The following is a 19,675-nucleotide window of genomic DNA, read 5'->3' on the forward strand; positions in this document are numbered from 1 at the left end:
AAAACAATCTCATTTCATCGATCGATCATTGCCAAACAACTCCATGTACCTAAGACGATTAAAAAAAATTTACTATCACTTTACCATTCCATTTAATTTCAATTTCTTTTAAAAACTTAATTCATGTTCAATAATGGAACTACAGGAAAGGCCAGACATAACATGATATTATGAAAACTGTCTGACGATCTCAGTTGAAAAGTGTGCCGTGGTATCTTTTAAACGTTTTAATAACCCTTTGTTTCTTGACTACAAACTATTAGGTACTACAGTTAGACAACATTAGTTATAGAGTCTTGATTTTAAGAAGCGACAGTTTAGCTCTAATGATTTTGTGTTATCTATGTCTCGAATTCGCAACTTGTCCTATGTGTATTTTGATTTTCATTATTCCATTTAAGCTTTCAATACTTTGAATGTCAGACCGTTTTTGGTTATGTTTTCCTGAGGGCCAAGCACTTTTGGTTTACATTTTTATGACTGGGCCCCATCGAATATTTACAAACAAAAAGGTTAATAAGAATTTTAATAAAATGTTGATTAATTTCTTGTTGTGCTTTTTTTTGTTTCGATAATTAAATCGACAAAACATCAGTTTGATGTTATGTATAGATTTGTTTTCATCAAGATGCTTCATTGATGAAAAGGAAATATCAATCGTGAAAGCAACAACTTAACATTTTGCTGATCTTTTTGCAGAATTTAATGATAATGACCCCCTATCTGTCACGAGATATTAACATTTAAAGTAAGTACTCATTGGCTATCATATATGATAGCTATGGCTCACCAGGAAACATAACTGGCTATCATATATGATAGACATGACAGACTTAGTGTTAACACGCTGAACACGCCAGTGAAATTTCCTGCAGGACTTGTGCGATCGTTTTTATTATCAATAGGGTAAACGTACTTATAGTGGTGGTAATACCAAAAGTGGTGGTATTGCACTAAAATGCGGTCCATACGGAAAATTAAAAGTAATTAAGTTATTTATGTTAGTGTGAAATGTTCTTCAGCCTTTATTAACTAAGTTTCATTGATATTAAACACTGTTTTGGAGGAATCTATGTTAACCACCGCTATGGGAACACATGATATGATGACTATAGGAACCATACCACCATTATAGGTACAACGAAGTAGTCACAAAAATATGTATTTTTTTTTAATTTGATGTGTTTTATGGTAAAAATGGTTGTGATTGCGAAGATAAAACATATTCCAATTGCTATGTGTTAAATATTATACAGAAATTGTCCTTCCTGATACTTTAAATCCATTAAAACACTTATGGTACACAACGTACATATGGTACATACTACAAATTGCACCAATATTAGTACATTTACCCTAGTATTTCTCAATGATGAAAAGATTGCTTAAAAATATAACGGTGAGTAGTATAAGCGATAACGCATTATTTTTTTTTAATTTTTAAAATATTTAAGGTTTATTCTTCCATATTCAACAGAACCAAAACGGAAATATCACAGAAACTCCTTAGTGATGGTGCTGGTACAGGTTGCCGTTGGCGTAGCTGCTGCCATGTCCATGATCGTGTCCATGGCTGTACGAGTGTCCAGCCTCGTGGTGTCCATACACTTCCGGGTGGTGAGCATGACCCACTCGCTTGACGTGAGCCTGGAAGCCGTTGTGCTTGTCGGACGAGTACTCAACCACTCGCTCAGTTCCGTCGGCCTCGTGCAGGGTGTACGCTCCCTTGACGACATCTCCATCCCGATGTTCCCACTGGCTCTTGTGGTCTCCGGTGTGAGGATCCTTTACGCCATACTCGAACTTGTAGCTGGGATGCGAATGATAATCCTCATGCTCGTAAGCAGCAACGACGACGGCCAGCAGGGCGAGGGAGGCGATCGTGATCTTCATCTTGTTGGGAATGGTTCTTTGGTTTGTGGATTGGTTGGATGCAGAGTGAGCTGTGGCTGTCGGTTGACTGATGGCGTTTGAGTTGGGTGTGAAGGCTTAAATACAAAGCGAAAGGAGTTGGGCATGAATTTGTGGTTTCCTTTCGTTTATTTATGTTTGGCAAGTTATTGCATGACCTTGCATGTTGGCGTTACATTAAAAGAAACGCAAGGCATAAGAAATGGTCGCTGTTCCATTCGTTGGTGTTCTGAGCAAGTTTTTAATCTTAAGATTTTTATTTTATTTTTTTAACTTAATTTTCTGCTCATTTCATTTTCCTTCATTAAAAAAGCCAAATAAAATTGTAACCTTTGAGTTAAATGTTAATGTTTATTTAAACAATAATGTTAAAAATAACGTAATGTTAAGAATAAAGTGTTGGGTAGAAAATCAATCTTTAATTACTTAAATTAATTGTTGTAAAATGAGGATCCTTTATTCAAACATTATTTTACAGGAAGGGAAAATTTCGAGAGATGAATTGATTTTTGTGAATTATCAACGCCATGTAAGTTTTATTATACCATATTTTTACCGCGTTGAAAATAAGCTTTAAGTTATGTTGCAGGAATGTGTCAAAGTTTTATATAGCATATTAAACTAGTTTTATATAGCATATAAAAATATGGTATTTCTGTACGATTTGTCTGTAAAAATCAGAAATATTGAATGTGTCTTGTGGACAATAATACTATAACAAACATGAAAATGATTTGCGCGAGGCAAAATAGACAGTCATGTTTCGGACAAAGTGGGTATATTATTTTAACGTATAGTGCTTTATGAGTCTATGTTATTGAGTTTGTCCACAGAATGAAGCGAGCATTCACAACTTCAAATCATGGATGTTTTTTTAAATTTAAACGTGTAAAAAGTATATTAGCTTTTAAAGTAATTTTTTTGAAAAGAATTGACAAAGCAATTCAACACACTTAATCGACAGATAGGAAGATAATACATTTAACGACGCGTACACAAAAGTGTTGACTATTACTTAATAGATGTTTTTTTGATCTTTATTACCCTATTGTGTTGATGTCGTTTGTGGTTTTGTTGATAAATGCCCATAGCCATGCTCATTTCGCATGCATGGCAATATTGGATTACGTGTATTATCAACTTTTTCAAAAAGTTTTCTAAGTTTGGGCCCTTTCCGTTATAAGTTCGTAGGTTGAAATTTAAGCTTGTCAGCTGTTTGCATTGTATAGCAGTTTTCGAGCAACTAGCTAAGTGGGTATAATATACAAGTGGGCTTATCCCAAGGTGTATGAATTTAGAAGACTAATTTTTATCGCTTCTGCTTTTGAATGAAGATTTGAAGAGTGTTTTGAGTATTCGTCAAGTCTCAAGAAAGCTTGTTTGAGCAAAAGTTTTCCCCCATCCTGTCAAAAAGTGATATTCAAATTTGGGTTTAAAAAACATGCTATGAAACCATTTGGACTTCATACACTCTGATTTTGGATTTCATCACCAAGAGATCTGGTGATAATGCACCTTGGGATAAATGTAAACACTACCTTTGTTTTGCCATTTTTCAAACAGGTACTCGAATCTAATTCTAGCTTTGAGGCTAGAATAATCTAGACTGAAAATTGCAGCCTAGTTTTATGTGCGGTTTTGTATGGACTGTTTACATGATTTCAGCCTTCAACTGTCAAACTCCATACAAAAAGCTGACTAGAATCGTGATGGGCCCCATTATTAGAAAAAGCTTAACGTATTAGCTTTTTACACTGGCTACAACTAAATAATGACAGCTCCACAGTATGCTTGTAAAATACTCATAGTCGTTTGCAACTTACTAACTTATCCAGGGGCTGCAACACTCCCTTATATTTTTGCAAATTTCCATAGCATGCTTAAAAAATTCGCCTTGTTCTTCTTGTTTGGCTCAACAACCGTTGTCGGCCATGGCCTGTCTGAACTACGTCGTACGAGTTGACGACTGTACCACGAGACCCTATCGCAAAAATTCCCTATCGATTTCTAAAACTCCCGTATATGATTGCAAATTTTCTCAGTATAGGTCTAACATCCTCTTACCAATTTGCCAGATTCCCCTAAATGATTGAACTATTTCCTTACTATTTCCTTCGAAACACTATGAGCCAAAATCACACTGCGTGAGCAAAACAAAGCTACTTGGATTTTTCTTGAATCAAATTATCAACCTCTATTTTATTTGTCCTCAAATCACAAGAAAACAATCAGAGCTACCTCAAATGCTCCTTAGTGATGATGCTGGTACAGGTTGCCGTTGGCATAGCTGCTTCCATGTCCATGACTGTGTCCATGGCTGTATGAGTTTCCAGCCTCGTGGTGTCCATACACTTCCGGGTGGTGAGCATGACCCACTCGCTTGACGTGAGCCTGAAAGCCGTTGTGCTTGTCGGACGAGTACTCAACCACTCGCTTGGTTCCATCGGCTTCATCCAGAGTGTACGCTCCCTTGACGACATCTCCGTCTCGATGTTCCCACTGGCTCTTGTGATCTCCGGTGTGAGGATCCTTTACTCCATACTCGAACTTGTAGCTGGGATGCGAATGATAATCCTCATGCTCGTAAGCAGCAACGACGACGGCCAGCAGGGCGAGGGAGGCGATCGTGATCTTCATCTTGTTGGGAATGGTTCTTTGGTTTGTGGATTGGTTGGATGTTGATCGAGCTGTGGCTGGCGGTTGACTGATGGCGTTTGAGTTGGGTGTGAGGGCTTAAATACGAAGCGAAGCGAGTAGGGTATGGTTTCCTCTCGTTTGTTTATGTTTGACAAGTTATTGTATGACCTTGCATGTGGGCGTAGCATGGAATGAATCGTACGCTTTAGAAAATGGTCGCAGTTTCATACGTGAACATTCAGCTTCAATTTTCGAATCCTTCGATTGTTCCAAGGTAACGGATATATGAATACTGTTAATTTTGTATAAGTATAACGTAATCTTCGCTAATGTGTAATTTCCGTATCCTGCAACAACGTATAAAACATAACATGTGATGAACATAACTCCAATCTTCATTCCATGTTCTTAGCCATTTATAATACAGATGCTTCTGCATGTAGATCTAATGAAACTACCTGTTTTTTATCAAATGGGTAATACAAATAAAAAGTAAAAATCATCACACTCTAACACTCCAGTAATATTCGATGTTGAAAACTGTTTGTCCATAAACCAACATACCAATTAACTTGGTCATGTTGGATGTGTAGTTTTACAATCTTTTGGAAAGAAGTAAATCTACAAATTGGGTTTATTCCGGAACAGTTGCATTGATGAAGCTTGCCAAATTATACATTGTTATTTCTGTTAAGATAGACGAAGCAGGGCATACGAACGAACGCTCAACGCAGGGCATAAACACGTGAATCCTACTTTTTCAATCAAATGAAATGCACAGCATAGAAAAGGAACGACTAACACTCAGCAATATGAACAGTTTCTACATCGTAAAACAAAACTGGACCATTGTATGCATTATAACGCAAAACAGGAACATATTACTCATTATCACCTAAAACAGCTACAAGGTGCAAGAATCAACGTTCTTACCAACAAAAGATAAACAAAACTATCTACTAGATAAAAAATAACTCTTATTTAGCAAACAAACATACATTCCAGATCACTCTGGGCGTGTTTGAGTGGCGCATCCTCCGGGCCATCTTTGACGGTGTGTTCGAGCATGGAGCGTGGAGGAGAAGGATGAACAACAAGCTTGCTGAGCTGTACGGCAAACCGTGAGGATGCCGGACTCATGCCCCACAAAGAAAGTATTCGACATCGATTCCCAATTTGGCATAAGGTGCAGGGGAGCACAGCGAACTCGATGGCTGGATCTAGTGAAGTGAGACCTGTCGGAGAACGGGTGTCTACATGGCTGGGAGGCTGCAGCCAGAGACTGAGAATTCTGGAGAATGATTGTTGACCGGGCCATGTCACACCGAAGTGCTCTATCGTGAACAGGCCAACAAGCGACAGAGAAAGAGACACAATCCGGAATGAAATATTGCAAACTCACAGCCTCGGATGAGCATAAAAAACCACCACCAATCTTGTCAAATCAAATTGAACTGTCAGCATACGCATCCTACAAATATAATCATCCTCTCATTTCAATAGCATGCAGAGTCGCCCAAGGTAAGGTCTATTTTGCTCCAATAATTCTTCTAAGAGAAACCCCTAACAGATTTCAATGGTCGGCTGAACGATCAATCGCCGGTTTCAACCAGTTCACTCTTTAAAATTTTTTGCATTAGTTTGACCTACGCCAGAAAAAGATTGAACTTCCTCAAGCGGTGGTCAAAGGCTCTCGTGATCAGCGCGAGTTCGATCACAATACACCAAATTGTGAAAAGTTAATAAACAGAAGAAAATGTACGGTTTAAGAATAAAGAAAGAAGCTATTCCTTCGATACAATTACCAAACAAGATACACCAGATATAATAACAAAAACAATGAGTAAAAATCCTAATGGTCATGCAAAGTGAAACAACAGAGATTTTTAAAGTATAAACATGTTATCAGCCTCAGTTTTATTCGTCTTCAAATCACAGAAACAATTGCGGAGCTACCACAAATGCTCCTTAGTGATGATACTGGTACAGGTTGCCGTTGGCGTAGCTGCTTCCATGTCCATGACCGTGTCCATGGCTGTACGAGTGTCCAGCCTCGTGGTGTCCATACACTTCCGGGTGGTGAGCATGACCCACTCGCTTGACATGAGCCTGAAAGCCGTTGTGCTTGTCGGACGAGTACTCAACCACTCGCTTGGTTCCATCAGCTTCATCCAGAGTGTACGCTCCCTTGACGACATCTCCGTCTCGATGTTCCCACTGGCTCTTGTGATCTCCGGTGTGAGGATCCTTTACGCCATACTCGTACTTGTAGCTGGGATGCGAATGATAGTCCTCATGCTCGTAAGCAGCAACGGCGACGGCCAGCAGAGCGAGGGCGGTGATCGTGATCTTCATCTTGTTGGGAATGGTTCTTTGGTTTGTGGATTGGTTGGATGTTGATCGAGCTGTGGCTGTCGGTTGACTGATGGCGTTTGAGTTGGGTATGAGGGCTTAAATACGAATCGGAGCGAGTAGGGTATGGTTTCCTTTCGTTTGTTTATGTTTGGCAAGTTATAGCATGACCTTGCAAGGCTGCATGGAAATTCTTGGATTGTATTTTTGGGATCTTTTGCAATAACTTTGTAAAATGAGTTTGTTTGGCGGAGTCAACAATGGGTATTTATGTGCTTTTGATTCGCTGAATAATATTGAAATTAAAGCTCATCAGCAACATAAATTTTTCGAAATTACTAACGATTGTTGTGTTAAATTGATGAAGTAAGTGTCAAAAAAATACGCTCAATGAAGTAAATGGATGTGATGGGAGCGCTAAACTCCCACACATATATCATGTGAGTGTTGTGTTATTTTTTGAATGATTCTGTTACTCCAGTGATAAATTTGTTTAAAAGTACCTGACAATCACTGTGTTCAAGGATGGTTCAGTTATGTTTGTTGAATCATACATAAATCATAAATAAAATACATTTGGACAACATATTAGGCGTGATAAGATGTTGATTTATTTTTGAATGATGTTTTGGTATTGACTTCAAAGTTGTTTTAGTTATACAAATTTATTCATTATGATATTTTGAAGGAACGGACCTGCCGTTTAGCTAGTATTTTGTATATTTGTTTCCAATACATAATGAAATCATCCAGCCTATAGATACCTTAATAAGTTTCACCAGTTTTTACTTTCCGCTAACTAATCTAACACTCGGACTGATATAAAAAAAATTCAAGCAACATAAGATATTTTTTTAAATAAAAAAAATCAATTTATTGACATCATAGCTATTTATTGTTGTATTAAAACATTATGCACTAGAATGTTAATGAAGGATTTTTGGAATAGATGGGTTTGGATTTTACTGTAAAGATATATTCAGTTATTTCTGTTGTAACTCTGATCCAATCAAAGTTTAAAGTAGTAGCAGTGATGGCAGTAAACATAAACCAAGTAATTGAAAACTTGGTCTTGCTCGAAAAGCTAATGAATTAGAAGAGGCAAAACAGAATTTAAGGTCTGCAAACAAACATATTTGAAAAACAATTGAAATATTACTTGGCATAATTTTCATTCATGATGGTAATCAATCATGAATCTTTAATCAAATAAAAACGAAGTAAACAACAATCGATAAAATATTCCAGACAAAATACAATATTTTAATACGCTGCAAAAATAAACAAATTCAATGTCACTGGGGTAAAGAAAGCACAGACTATCAAACCAAAGAAAGCTTATGATGAAAATATCTAAGCGTTCCTATAAAATATTGACTGATTGTAGCAAACAAAATACGCAAATTAATAACTGAAAAGGTAACTTTATTCAATCGTATTTACAGGAACTGAAACGGAACTATCACAAATAGCTATCAATGATGGTACTGGTGCAGATTGCCGTTGGCGTAGCTGCTGGCATGTCCATGGCCGTGTCCATGACTGTACGAGTGTCCAGCCTCGTGGTGTCCATAGACGGCCGGATGGTCGGCATGACCCACTCGCTTAACATGAGCCTGGAAGCCGTTGTGCTTGTCGGACGAGTACTCAACCACTCGCTTGGTTCCATCGGCTTCATCCAGAGTGTACGCTCCCTTGACGACATCTCCGTCCCGATGTTCCCACTGGCTCTTGTGGTCTCCGGTGTGAGGATCCTTTACTCCGTATTCGAACTTGTAGCTGGGATGCGAATGATAGTCCTCATGTTCGTAAGCAGCAACGGCGACGGCCAGCAGGGCGAGGGCGGCGATCGTGATCTTCATCATTTTATTTTGCTTTGGTTTTTCTTTCGATCACTTGCTGCGTTGGATACGGTTAACGTGCTACTGTGCCTCCATCGGTGTTCCGCTTGGCTTAAATAGTGACCAACAATCAACTAACCCGCTTCTTCGGTTGTGTGCGTTTTACATTCGCTCTTACTTTTTCGTAACCTTGAGATGAATTTTCCCCCAAGCACGATCGAGAGAGGGAATCAATGTTAGGCACTTAGCTTTTCTCTAGCGAAAATGTTTTAAATTGATATATTAATTCCTGTACGACTTTCAAACTTTATCGGATTGATTTCAAATTAATTTTACATAAAATGCATTTGTTTACGGATTTTTTTGTTTTCATGTTTCGCTTGCACTACTTGTCCGCAAAGAAACCTCTACTGTGAAAGCATCTGGACGCCGTTGACAGCACTTGTAGAAGTTTAAATGGGGAAAAAACACATTTGGTGAGCCAACGTAACTGCAGGGAGGTTAGCGTGTGTGTGTGTGTTGTTAGCTTTTATGTAAGCAATCTCACTCGTGACACATGCATTCCTAGCAAATGAGAAGAAGTGTTATGATTTTTATGTTGTTGTTTTGTTTACGATTCCCTGTCGGTTATGAGCTTTGCATGTGTTGACGATCGATAGCGTACTTGGATTTGTGCTCGAGGCTAAGAAAGACAGCATGAATATTGGATTGAACGTTTCTTTCAGTTCAATTTGCAAACGGAGGTGTGTAGTACGTTGACTTCAGTTAATGTTTGTCATTATATGATATAACGTTGAGAGGGTAGAAGATGCATCAGAAAATTGAATCATGGGGATACATTAAAACAATCCATAAGTCAACTATGAATTTACACAGGGGGTAGCACAGTCATCAATTTGCAAGACTTAACAACATAGAAGTCGTGGGCTCATGCCTCGTATGGACAGCAATAAAAAGAGCTCATACTTACGTAGCGGTAGGATACATATTATGCCATAAGCATAATACATGACTTGATAAGTATTCTAATGGAGGTAACATATATTGTTTGTTCTTAAAAGACAATAATTATCAAAAGTTGTAAAAAAATGTTCAGCTAGCAGAATTTTTTAAATGCTGGATTAATTAGGGATTAACATAAAAAAGACAATTGATTTCTGGTTGTCTTTTAATTCATGTCATTGAATTGGTCGAGTGGTGCAGTCGTTAAGTCATATGGATTAATACATATTCGCCTTTGGTTCAAGCCACACATCGACCTGGTTCTTTTGACGATGAACTGACGAGTACGATAGTTTGCATAAGTTGATGTTTTCAATAACCATTTTTAAAATTCGAGAAATGTTAACTTTATGTTGCTGTTGCAGATATTAAAAAGAACATAAATTCCTTGAGTTATGCGAATAACACGCGTTCCTGAGACATTTGCGTAACTTTCATGTACATGTACAATATCACGCTTTCAGCCAAACTATAGCTGGTAAATCGTTATGCTTGATAAAATATAGTACTTTTATGGAATTTATTACTTGATTCATACAATTTGTGTAGAATATACGGTTGATCTTGACTTTCTGGCGATTTCAAACTTTTGAACAAAAATAATTTTATTTTTCGTTTGCCAATTGTAGGAGAAAATCGTACCGATTTGACATATGAACTGTCAAAATTTAAAATTTCCGTAAGTCTAATTTACGTGACTTGCATTGCGTAACTCGGAGAAAGACTCCAGTATATGGCATCAAACACTGCAGCAGCTTTATGATTATTTTAAACACTTCAGAAAAATGATGGAAGTGCCAAGCTTTTTTATAATCTATGAAGGAACGAACTAAGCAAGCAGCATAAATAGGCTTTCTTACGTATTTATCGTATTTAAATCCATTGAATAACTTCATTATCGATTAATTCGTCAATTTAGAGTCAACAATTCATAATTTCTTTCAATTAGGGAATGTTCTGCTTAAGAAGATATTATTTTTGAGTGAATTTCGAAAGCGAAAGTCCAACCCTTTAGCTGTACCAGTCAGATATTTCACCTGTCAAATAGTTCATCTCGCTGTATATTTCACTTCATGTAGCCGCACGGTTACGCAGATTCCTCTGAAACGCAATAAACGCGTATCTTGTGAGCGGTCAGTATTTAAACATAACATCCTTTTCATTAAACATCCTTTCCATTATGGAAGGAGTAACAAAATTCACCATGTTTTTTTGAAATTTTAAGTTGTTTAACTTACTTTGTGAGTCTGGCTTTAATATTGCATATTTTGTAGTAAATGGAAACAATCATATTCAGTAGTTTCAGTACTATATTTCTGGGTGTTTCTTTAGGCTTGTAGAGGTTTGAGTTGAGCTCAGTTTAGATATCACATTCGGGGTTAGGAAAAAATGCTCCAGCTCTAACGTAGGCCAGATGCAGCGGACAGGTCATTTGGACTAAACCTCCTTCGTAGAACGAAGGAGCACGGCAGCAAAGGTTCCTAGTAGTGGTGTCCACCGTACACCTGCGGGTGATGGGCATGGCCGACCTTCTTCACGACGGCTTCGAAACCGCTGTGCTTGTCCGACTTGTACTCGACGACGCGCTCGGTACCGTCGGCCTCGTGCAGCGAGTACTGTCCCTTGACGACATCACCATCACGCACTTCCCACTGGCTCTTGTGGTCGCCGGTGTGGGGATCCTTCACACCGTACTCAAACTTGTACTTCGGGTACGCGTAGTAGTCCTTGGGCTCCTCGTGATGATGAGCGTATCCGCTGAGACCGTGTTCTCCTCCGTAGTACTGGGCGGAAGCAACCACAGCCAGACAGGCAACGAGAGCGATGATCTGCAACAAGGATAGGGATCGATATGAGTAAATAGCTTCAGGAACAGTCCAGAAGGGCCTGCGGGTGTGGAACAGTGCTGTTCGGATTGTGCAAACTTACTTTGAACATTTTTGCTGCTAATTTGCTGCTTTGAATGTTGACGACGTGAAGGCTAATGTGAAACTGATACCTTTCTGCAGCACTCGCCTGCCTATTTATATGCCGGGTGACGACTCGCCTTCCCTCTACTCCAAACCGGGGCTTTCGTGTTCAAAATGGGGAAGCTTCAAGCGAGCTAGCGCGAAACCAAAGCCACCCCGAAACGTATGTGCAGCATAACTCGATTGTTATAACATCAGTGCAGTATGGTGCTGTCGGTAGAAGGGGTATGGTTTGAGCACCGGTACGTCAAACGGTTGCGGCCCACACCGAAGGAGGATGGTCCGAGTGAACATGCGATCGGTTTGTTGCTGCTTCTGGTACACGATGACAGCTCCGGCTGGTCAGCGGTGGCCAAGCATGGCCCAGATTTTCTCCACACGCATCGAAAGAAAAAAGCACACACACTCACACACCACAACACTAAGGGGGTGTACCCGGAGTTTCTGTGAAGTTTTCGGTCCGCCTTGGCTACGTACGTAGTGCAGTGCTTTGCGCGAAAGAGATGCCCTGTGGGAAATGTATGCACAGCCCGCACTGGCTGCCGTGTTATGTTCTTTGGCAGTTTGTTTTTACAGTTCAACCATCGCACTGTAACCATCCGTGTCCCCGCAAGCATTTCTATTGCCCGCACACAGCCACCGTGTGCCATTCACGTCGATTGCACATAATGCCATTAAATTCAATCAGTAATGTGCACGGGGAGCAATTATTTTGTGATCCATTTTGATCTGACAGCCCGAGCTGACATGGGTAGAATTATGGGACCGAGAGTCATGAGCCGTTTGACACCTCCACTACCCACCCACCGAGGGCACGGAGCCTTCTGTACTGATGTGGTGGGTGTAAGTAAATGATCATTGGAAAATTGGAAACCTCCACGCGTGCCATTTCTTGCAGCATTCTACCGTCTGGGTGGGTAGGTTTGGGCAATTTTGAAATGGTGCATCGGTTTTCTCAGGTGAGTGATGCCGAAAGATGACCTCCTTGCGAGGGTAAGGTGAATGTAAATTGGCAACACACCCACATACGCACTGTCGCACACTTATTGTTTGTCCAAGGTGTTCATTGGAAGGTGTAAAAGATATTGTATTCTTGTGTATAACACCCATTCTTTACACAAACATTATGATTTTCAATTTTATATTTGATGACCCTGGCAATCAGGTATAAAGAAGCTCTTTGGCGTTCACAGAGTCATCAGTTCAATTTCTGTTGGCATTCGTTGAACATACATTTCAATCCACGTTCAAAATGTTTAAGGTATGTAGGTTTGAAGTTCAAGGACTCAGAGTCCCATATTTTATCAACTAAATTATTTCTTCATAATAATATTAGGTACTTGCTCTCATTGCCTGCTTGGCTGTGGTCGCCTCGGCCCAGTACTACGGATCCGCATACGAGCACAAGGAACATCACGATCACCCGAAGTACAAGTTCGAGTATGGCGTAAAGGATCCCCACACCGGTGACCATAAGACCCAGTGGGAAGTGCGCGATGGCGATGTCGTCAAGGGACAGTACACGCTGCACGAGGCCGACGGTACCGAGCGCGTGGTTGACTACAAGTCGGACGGTCACAATGGTTTCGAAGCCAACGTGAAGAACGTTGGTCATGCTCATCACCCGCAAGTGTACGGAGGACATTCTTCCCACGGACACCACGACTACGCCCATGGATCGGGATCCAGCTACACGAATCTGGACAAACATTACTAAATCAAAAATTCCTGATGCCGAAAAACATGCAGAATGAACGAATGAAAAAAAGAAGAATAAAATATTGAATTTGAATTTGAAATTGTTTTTGAATTAGTTTCTGTTTGAGTTTTACAGTAGAGGGTCGTAATAAATACAAAAATCAGTTTTTAAATCAAGTCAAAGATGGAAATATACAAATATGCATACTTTAGAATACCTTCAAATACCCAAAAGCTACTCTTTACGTCGGTTACTTAGAATATTGCCTTAAAATATGCCCTAGTAATGGTATTATTTTTACCCTTCCATCAAATATTTATAACAAGTATTATTGCAATTTATGTTGGCAATTTGGTTAATCGGATGGATGCGCCAGCTATTAGAAGGCTGGATGGAAATGAAACTCAACCTGTCTTATCGTTGCAAAGACCGACTAATCAGCTGAACGGTACTAACAAGACTCCGAGGCCTATAAAGCGGTCCTGTGGAACAGTTATCAACTTGCACGACTTAACAATATACCTGTCATGGGTTCAAGCCCCGTATAGAAAGTTCTTTTGAAGAAAGGACGGACCATTTGGCTGGAATGACCGTGTTGTTCGTTATACCAAACACAATCAGAAGAAGACCTGAATAAGCCGGCACGACCAGGAAGGTGACTATGACAAAAGAAAAATAGAAGTGGTATTAATTCTAGAACAGCAGAAATTTAAATTTGTTTCATTCACAAAAAACATAGAAAGTACAAATTATACTCACAGCTTTGAGAACCTATTGTTTTTTGGCCAAGTAATGAACGTTCAGTAATTTGTTGATTAAAGTTGCATCAGCTAATTTTCATCATTCAGTTTACTTCACAAATCATTTGAATTTACAAATTGCTGTTTATTGAGTATCTGTTGTTCTTCATTTAATAGTGCTTATCGACGTTGACGTAGCTGGCGCCCGAGTATCCGTGGTGGACATGATGCTCCGGCACATGCACTGGGGCGTGAGTTGGGGCATGATGGACTGGTGCATGGACCGGATGGCTCGGGTGGTGGGCGTGTCCGACCTTCTTGACATCAGCCTCGAATCCGTTGTGACCGTCCGACTTGTAGTCAACCACGCGCTCGGTACCGTCGGCCTCGTGCAGCGTGTACTGTCCCTTGACGACATCGCCATCGCGCACTTCCCACTGGGTCTTGTGGTCACCGGTGTGGGGATCCTTTACGCCATACTCGAACTTGTACTTGGGATGATCGTGGTAATCCTTGTGCTCGGGCACTCCATGGTACTGGGCCGAGGCGACGATAGCCAGGCAGGCAATGAGAGCGAGGATCTGAAAAAGGAGCAAATGTGCTTAGTTGAGCTCGTTAAGTTACCAAAGAATCGGTAGATTCGTACCTTGAACATTATGAATAGTTTAAGATGGACGAGATATGTGCACAAGAAGAAATCTGAAGATGAACTGATGAGTTTTTCGAAGCTGAAGAATAGTTTTATACCTGTTACTCAGGAACATAATTATAAAGAGCATCAGCTTGTTGTTTGTATGCGAAATCAAAGAAATTATTGCGCTGCTTGATGCGCGCAATCGATTTAAACGAGTGAGTGCATCTCCGTCAATTATTACTTGGTTGCCGATACCAGATACCAGATTCGATTTTCAATGCACACAATTCGTTGGATATCGTCATAATCGTTACCAGTCATGGTCCTTTTTTTTCAAAGAAGAATAGTCTCTTTTGTATTTCATACGATAGTCTCGGCTAGATTCGTATAGTGTACAGGCTTATAGAAGCCAGCGAATATGTCCATTATCCACTGTGTGCCACGCTCTTTTAACATTATAACTCAGCTAATGCTTTAATTGTGTTTTCACCCACACGTATGTCTTAAGAAACAGACCATTACAATAAACTCACAAAATCAACGAAACAACAAGAACGAGAAAATGCGAAATAATTGTCGATGGGTATAACTTCATGGAATGTCTTTCAAAACAACCATGTGAAAGGGGTATAAATTTGCTCATCAGCAACCAAAAATACATCAGTTCATCTTCAGATTTCTTCTTGTAAAGACATCTCAACTACCTCAAACCATTCATAATGTTCAAGGTACGAATCTACCGATTCTTTGGTAACTTAACGAGCTCAACTAAGCACATTTGCTCCTTTTTCAGATCCTCGCTCTCATTGCCTGTCTGGCTATCGTCGCCTCGGCCCAGTACCATGGAGTGCCCGAGCACAAGGATTACCACGATCATCCCAAGTACAAGTTCGAGTATGGCGTAAAGGATCCCCACACCGGTGACCACAAGACCCAGTGGGAAGTGCGCGATGGCGATGTCGTCAAGGGACAGTACACGCTGCACGAGGCCGACGGTACCGAGCGCGTGGTTGACTACAAGTCGGACGGTCACAACGGATTCGAGGCTGATGTCAAGAAGGTCGGACATGCCCACCACCCGAGCCATCCGGTCCATACTCCAGTGCATGCTCCTGTCCATTATGCCCCAACTCACGCCCCAGTGCATGTGCCGGAGCATCATGTCCACCACGGATACTCGGGCGCCAGCTACGTCAACGTCGATAAGCACTACTAAGTGATTACCATCAGAACGCAAACGAACCAAACCAAAACGTGATTTGATAAACAAAAAGCAACGCAGTAGGAACATGCAAACCATAAAAATTGTTAATTTGACTTGGGTAATATTTTATTGTTTGGATTGTTGTCCCTAGAATCCCACCGATTCATTACCCAATCATTCTCCATAGTTTCAAATCTTTTCCACATTGTCGACGCACCATGGACTTTCCTCTAATATACACCTTCTCGTCCTGCCCTTCCTATTTGTCCTCCATTACTGGCTTCACACGTCGCACAGCAAAAGGACGCAGAGATTTTCTGATATCTGTTATGCGAATTTTCTACTCCAATTTCCGCTTTTTTAATTTTTACCTCTATTACCTTCCATTCGTTCCTGCCTATTATATGCTTCTTAAACTCTTTATCCCATATCGAGCTGCCTGATATTAGTTTCATATCCGGATTAGGAAGATAGTTGGTATTAGTAATTAAGACCACTGTTCAGCCACAAGCCCAGACCATTGAGACCATTGTCATTGAATTTGTCCTCTTCTTCTTCTTTGGCTCAACAATCGTTGTCGGTCAAGGCGTGCCTGTACCACTTGTGGGCTTTGGCTTTCAGTAACTAATTGATTTCCCCCCATAGCAGGATAGTCAATCCTACGTATGGCCGCACGGTCTATTTGGGGATCGAACCCATGACGGGCATGTTGTTAAGTCGTACGAGTTGACGACTGTACTACGAGACCGGCCTCATTGAATTTGTCACATTGTTTTATTATGAAAAATACTTTTTTACATGATACTAACATTCTTCTTCTTCTATTCGGTGTAACGTCTTATGCGGACATGCCGGCCTATACAGGCTTTCAAGACTTTATTGATTATCACGCAACCGTAGAGTCAAATCTTTGCTGCGGGAAAACAGTCCATTAAAGCAAGCCTTTAAACTCGTGACGAGCATGTTATTGAGTCGTTCGAGTTGACAACTATACTACATAACCGTCACTCCCCCCCCCCTACTGAGCTTCGAGTACATAAAATTCGTGATATGTTAGGTCAAACTGTTGGATAAATGAAAACTGGAGAGATTTACGTTATTGTTGTCGAAAGATTTGAGTTACTTGGGTCCCTGATTTGATTAATTCTTAACAAGCAAGATATGTGGACGGTATCGTGTTTGCCAATACATTATCCCGTGCTTACAGGTAAACGCCTTTATAAAACCTTCACTTTTGAAAATGGACCTGAGAACTTGTGAACAAACTTAAGACATTCATGAGCTACGAGTTTTGGTTTTATGTAGATCATATAATTATGTATAAAGTCCACCAGAGTTCCACGATCATAGCTATCTAATACTGATGGAGACATCACTTGCTTTGAAATGCTTGAAACGTTTGGAAAATGGAAAAAGAATCTTTGCTCAATCATTTTTTCAAACATTTGTTATCTTGGTGACGTCTATCATTAACTGGTTTATACTTAAATTGATTCATTCGGTGCGTCAGCATTCTTCTTCTTCTTCCTGCTTATGCGAGTTTTAACCTATATTCTCCTATGATAGATGGTAACCATCTATCATAATCATAGGCTTACCGTACTCTTAATTGTCGTTCGACTACTCAGAGTCATATCGACTTGGTTTTGATGTGGGTTTTTTGGTTTAGAAACGTATCTGGTTTTCTTTGGAAAGTTTCGTTATTATTATATTATTATTATAAAACGTTTTTGATTGAAGTCACTTATTTTAGCTTTAGATAGCTAAATCGTAATCGAAAACCATCTACATCAAGCTAGTATTTTTTTTAAAGAACAACGATATCTTCAAACAAAATGATTCATTTTCAAATGGTTCAATCTATAGTGTATACAATTGAATACACATGCAATTGTTTTTCATTTTCCTTCTTCTCCCCGTTTGTTTGAAAGTTGCGAAAAGCCAAAATAATAGCAGATGGTATGTGAAATTCGAAGAAATGCGTTGAAGAGAACAAGCACCAATGAAAAAAGTCCCTGAGCGTGAGGTATAAAGCATCATCTCTGCTACTGAATATTCATCAGTTCATCTTCAGATTTCTTCTTGTAAACATATCTCAACTACCTCAAACCATTCATAATGATCAAGGTACGAATCTACCGACCCTTTGGTGGCTTAACAAGGTCAACTAAGCAAATTTGCTCCTTTCTTAGATCCTCGCTCTCATTGCCTGTCTGGCGATCGTCGCCTCGGCCCAGTACCATGGAGTGCCCGAGCACAAGGATTACCACGATCATCCGAAGTACAAGTTCGAGTATGGCGTAAAGGATCCCCACACCGGTGACCACAAGACCCAGTGGGAAGTGCGTGATGGCGATGTCGTCAAGGGACAGTACACGCTGCACGAGGCCGACGGTACCGAGCGCGTGGTTGACTACAAGTCGGACGGTCACAACGGATTCGAGGCTGATGTCAAGAAGGTCGGACATGCCCACCATCCGAGCCATCCGGTCCATGCTCCAGTGCATGCTCCTGTCCATCATGCCCCAACTCACGCCCCAGTGCATGTGCCGGAGCATCATTTCCACCACGGATACTCGGGTGCCAGCTACGTCAACGTCGATAAGCACTACTAATAGAATGTGTAATGTTACCTTCAGAATTAAGCTTAATATGATTGCGAAACAATAAAGAATGCAACAAAGTGTCATCCTGGAAAAAGGATTTATGAAACGAAATATATTTTTGTTCAAATTCAATTTGCAAGAGGAGTACTGAATTATTATTCGTCATCATAATTGATGGTACAGTGTTTTTTTCGTGAATTACGACAGTGCGCGTTACTGGTAATGTTAGGGTGGGTAGCGTCTCAGACTGATAGGGCTTAGTGTTCTCACAATCCAAGAGCTGCATGCCGAGAATATTCCAAGAAAGCAAACGATCGATGTTAATGGAGAGATAGATTATTATAGAGATGAAAATTATCTTTTTATCTCAAACTAGTGACAGTGATTAGTAATTTTTCTTTTTCATATAAAACCCGTTGCTCAAATAATGGTTGTTTGCATACGTATTCATCATATAATTCTGGCGAAATCGTTTTGTTTAGCGTGGGGTTGCCCCCCCCCCCCGAATTCCAGGTACCCAGTTTCCCGTGATATCTCCACACCCCTTAGTTCTCCTTATGCCACCATCCGCGTACGGAGTTGGGTCAAGCCCGTGTACCCAAGCTTGGATATGTGGTGGCACATGATACCACTCTGCACGAAGAGGACGTGTCGGAATAGGAGTTAGATGGGAGAGCCTGCATTATCCTCCGGGGGCTTCGGATTCTATCCCATTGCAGAGCGCAAAATTATATTTTGATAATTGACTAAATAAAACTTAAAACGTCTTAAAACAAGATATAAAAATTCTTTTAAAAATAAGTAAAAAATGTATTTCTGTAGAACCTGTTTAAAATGTGTTATTTGGACGATATTTAAATGCATTCTTCTTCTTTTGGCTTAACAACCGTTGTTGGTCAAGTCCTGCCGGTACCACTTGTGGATTTGGCTTTCCATGACTTTTGGATCAACCCCCTATAGTCAATCCTACGTATAGTAGTATATAGTTATGGTTCCACCCAAATTTCGATTTTTTGTTATAAGTTTGTACAACTTATTTTGCAAAATTCATACATTTACTGTTTTTTCAGACCTCTTCC

At 40.1% G+C, this 19,675-nt stretch overlaps 7 protein-coding genes across 7 annotated transcripts; 2 read left to right on the forward strand and 5 right to left on the reverse strand.

Moving 5' to 3' along the window:
* Window positions 1-1,460: 1,460 nt before the first annotated feature.
* Window positions 1,461-4,026, reverse strand: LOC121591657 (cuticle protein 19-like). Its single transcript, XM_041912397.1, has 2 exons — window positions 3,976-4,026; window positions 1,461-1,988 (listed from the first exon to the last, which is right to left on the reverse strand). Exon 2 carries the CDS (start codon window positions 1,891-1,893, stop codon window positions 1,507-1,509), a length of 387 nt encoding a protein of 128 aa, XP_041768331.1. The 5' UTR covers window positions 1,894-1,988; window positions 3,976-4,026; the 3' UTR covers window positions 1,461-1,506.
* Window positions 4,027-4,085: 59 nt separating this feature from the next.
* Window positions 4,086-4,606, reverse strand: LOC121591659 (cuticle protein 19-like). Its single transcript, XM_041912399.1, has one exon. It carries the CDS (start codon window positions 4,546-4,548, stop codon window positions 4,162-4,164), a length of 387 nt encoding a protein of 128 aa, XP_041768333.1. The 5' UTR covers window positions 4,549-4,606; the 3' UTR covers window positions 4,086-4,161.
* Window positions 4,607-6,455: 1,849 nt separating this feature from the next.
* LOC121591656 (cuticle protein 19-like) lies at window positions 6,456-6,960 on the reverse strand. Its single transcript, XM_041912396.1, has one exon. It carries the CDS (start codon window positions 6,901-6,903, stop codon window positions 6,517-6,519), a length of 387 nt encoding a protein of 128 aa, XP_041768330.1. The 5' UTR covers window positions 6,904-6,960; the 3' UTR covers window positions 6,456-6,516.
* A 1,357-nt stretch (window positions 6,961-8,317) lies between these two features.
* Window positions 8,318-8,814, reverse strand: LOC121591650 (cuticle protein 19-like). Its single transcript, XM_041912389.1, has one exon. The coding sequence runs from the start codon at window positions 8,763-8,765 to the stop codon at window positions 8,376-8,378; it is 390 nt and encodes a 129-aa protein (XP_041768323.1). The 5' UTR covers window positions 8,766-8,814; the 3' UTR covers window positions 8,318-8,375.
* A 2,227-nt stretch (window positions 8,815-11,041) lies between these two features.
* LOC121592306 lies at window positions 11,042-14,851 on the reverse strand. Its single transcript, XM_041913704.1, has 4 exons — window positions 14,799-14,851; window positions 14,333-14,733; window positions 11,673-11,763; window positions 11,042-11,572 (listed from the first exon to the last, which is right to left on the reverse strand). Exons 1-4 carry the CDS (start codon window positions 14,805-14,807, stop codon window positions 11,225-11,227), a joined length of 849 nt encoding a protein of 282 aa, XP_041769638.1. The 5' UTR covers window positions 14,808-14,851; the 3' UTR covers window positions 11,042-11,224.
* On the forward strand, window positions 12,908-13,476 carry LOC121591649 (cuticle protein 19-like). Its single transcript, XM_041912388.1, has 2 exons — window positions 12,908-12,974; window positions 13,050-13,476. Exons 1-2 carry the CDS (start codon window positions 12,966-12,968, stop codon window positions 13,428-13,430), a joined length of 390 nt encoding a protein of 129 aa, XP_041768322.1. The 5' UTR covers window positions 12,908-12,965; the 3' UTR covers window positions 13,431-13,476.
* A 596-nt stretch (window positions 14,852-15,447) lies between the features above and the next one.
* Window positions 15,448-18,679, forward strand: LOC121592307 (histidine-rich glycoprotein-like). The gene is made up of 4 exons (XM_041913705.1): window positions 15,448-15,514; window positions 15,580-15,992; window positions 17,660-17,663; window positions 18,183-18,679. The coding sequence occupies exons 1-4, from the start codon at window positions 15,506-15,508 to the stop codon at window positions 18,603-18,605; spliced, it is 849 nt and encodes a 282-aa protein (XP_041769639.1). The 5' UTR covers window positions 15,448-15,505; the 3' UTR covers window positions 18,606-18,679.
* The last annotated feature ends 996 nt before the right edge of the window (window positions 18,680-19,675 follow it).

Source organism: Anopheles merus, chromosome 2L, assembly GCF_017562075.2.
Source record: "Anopheles merus strain MAF chromosome 2L, AmerM5.1, whole genome shotgun sequence".
Taxonomy (NCBI): domain Eukaryota; kingdom Metazoa; phylum Arthropoda; class Insecta; order Diptera; family Culicidae; genus Anopheles; species Anopheles merus.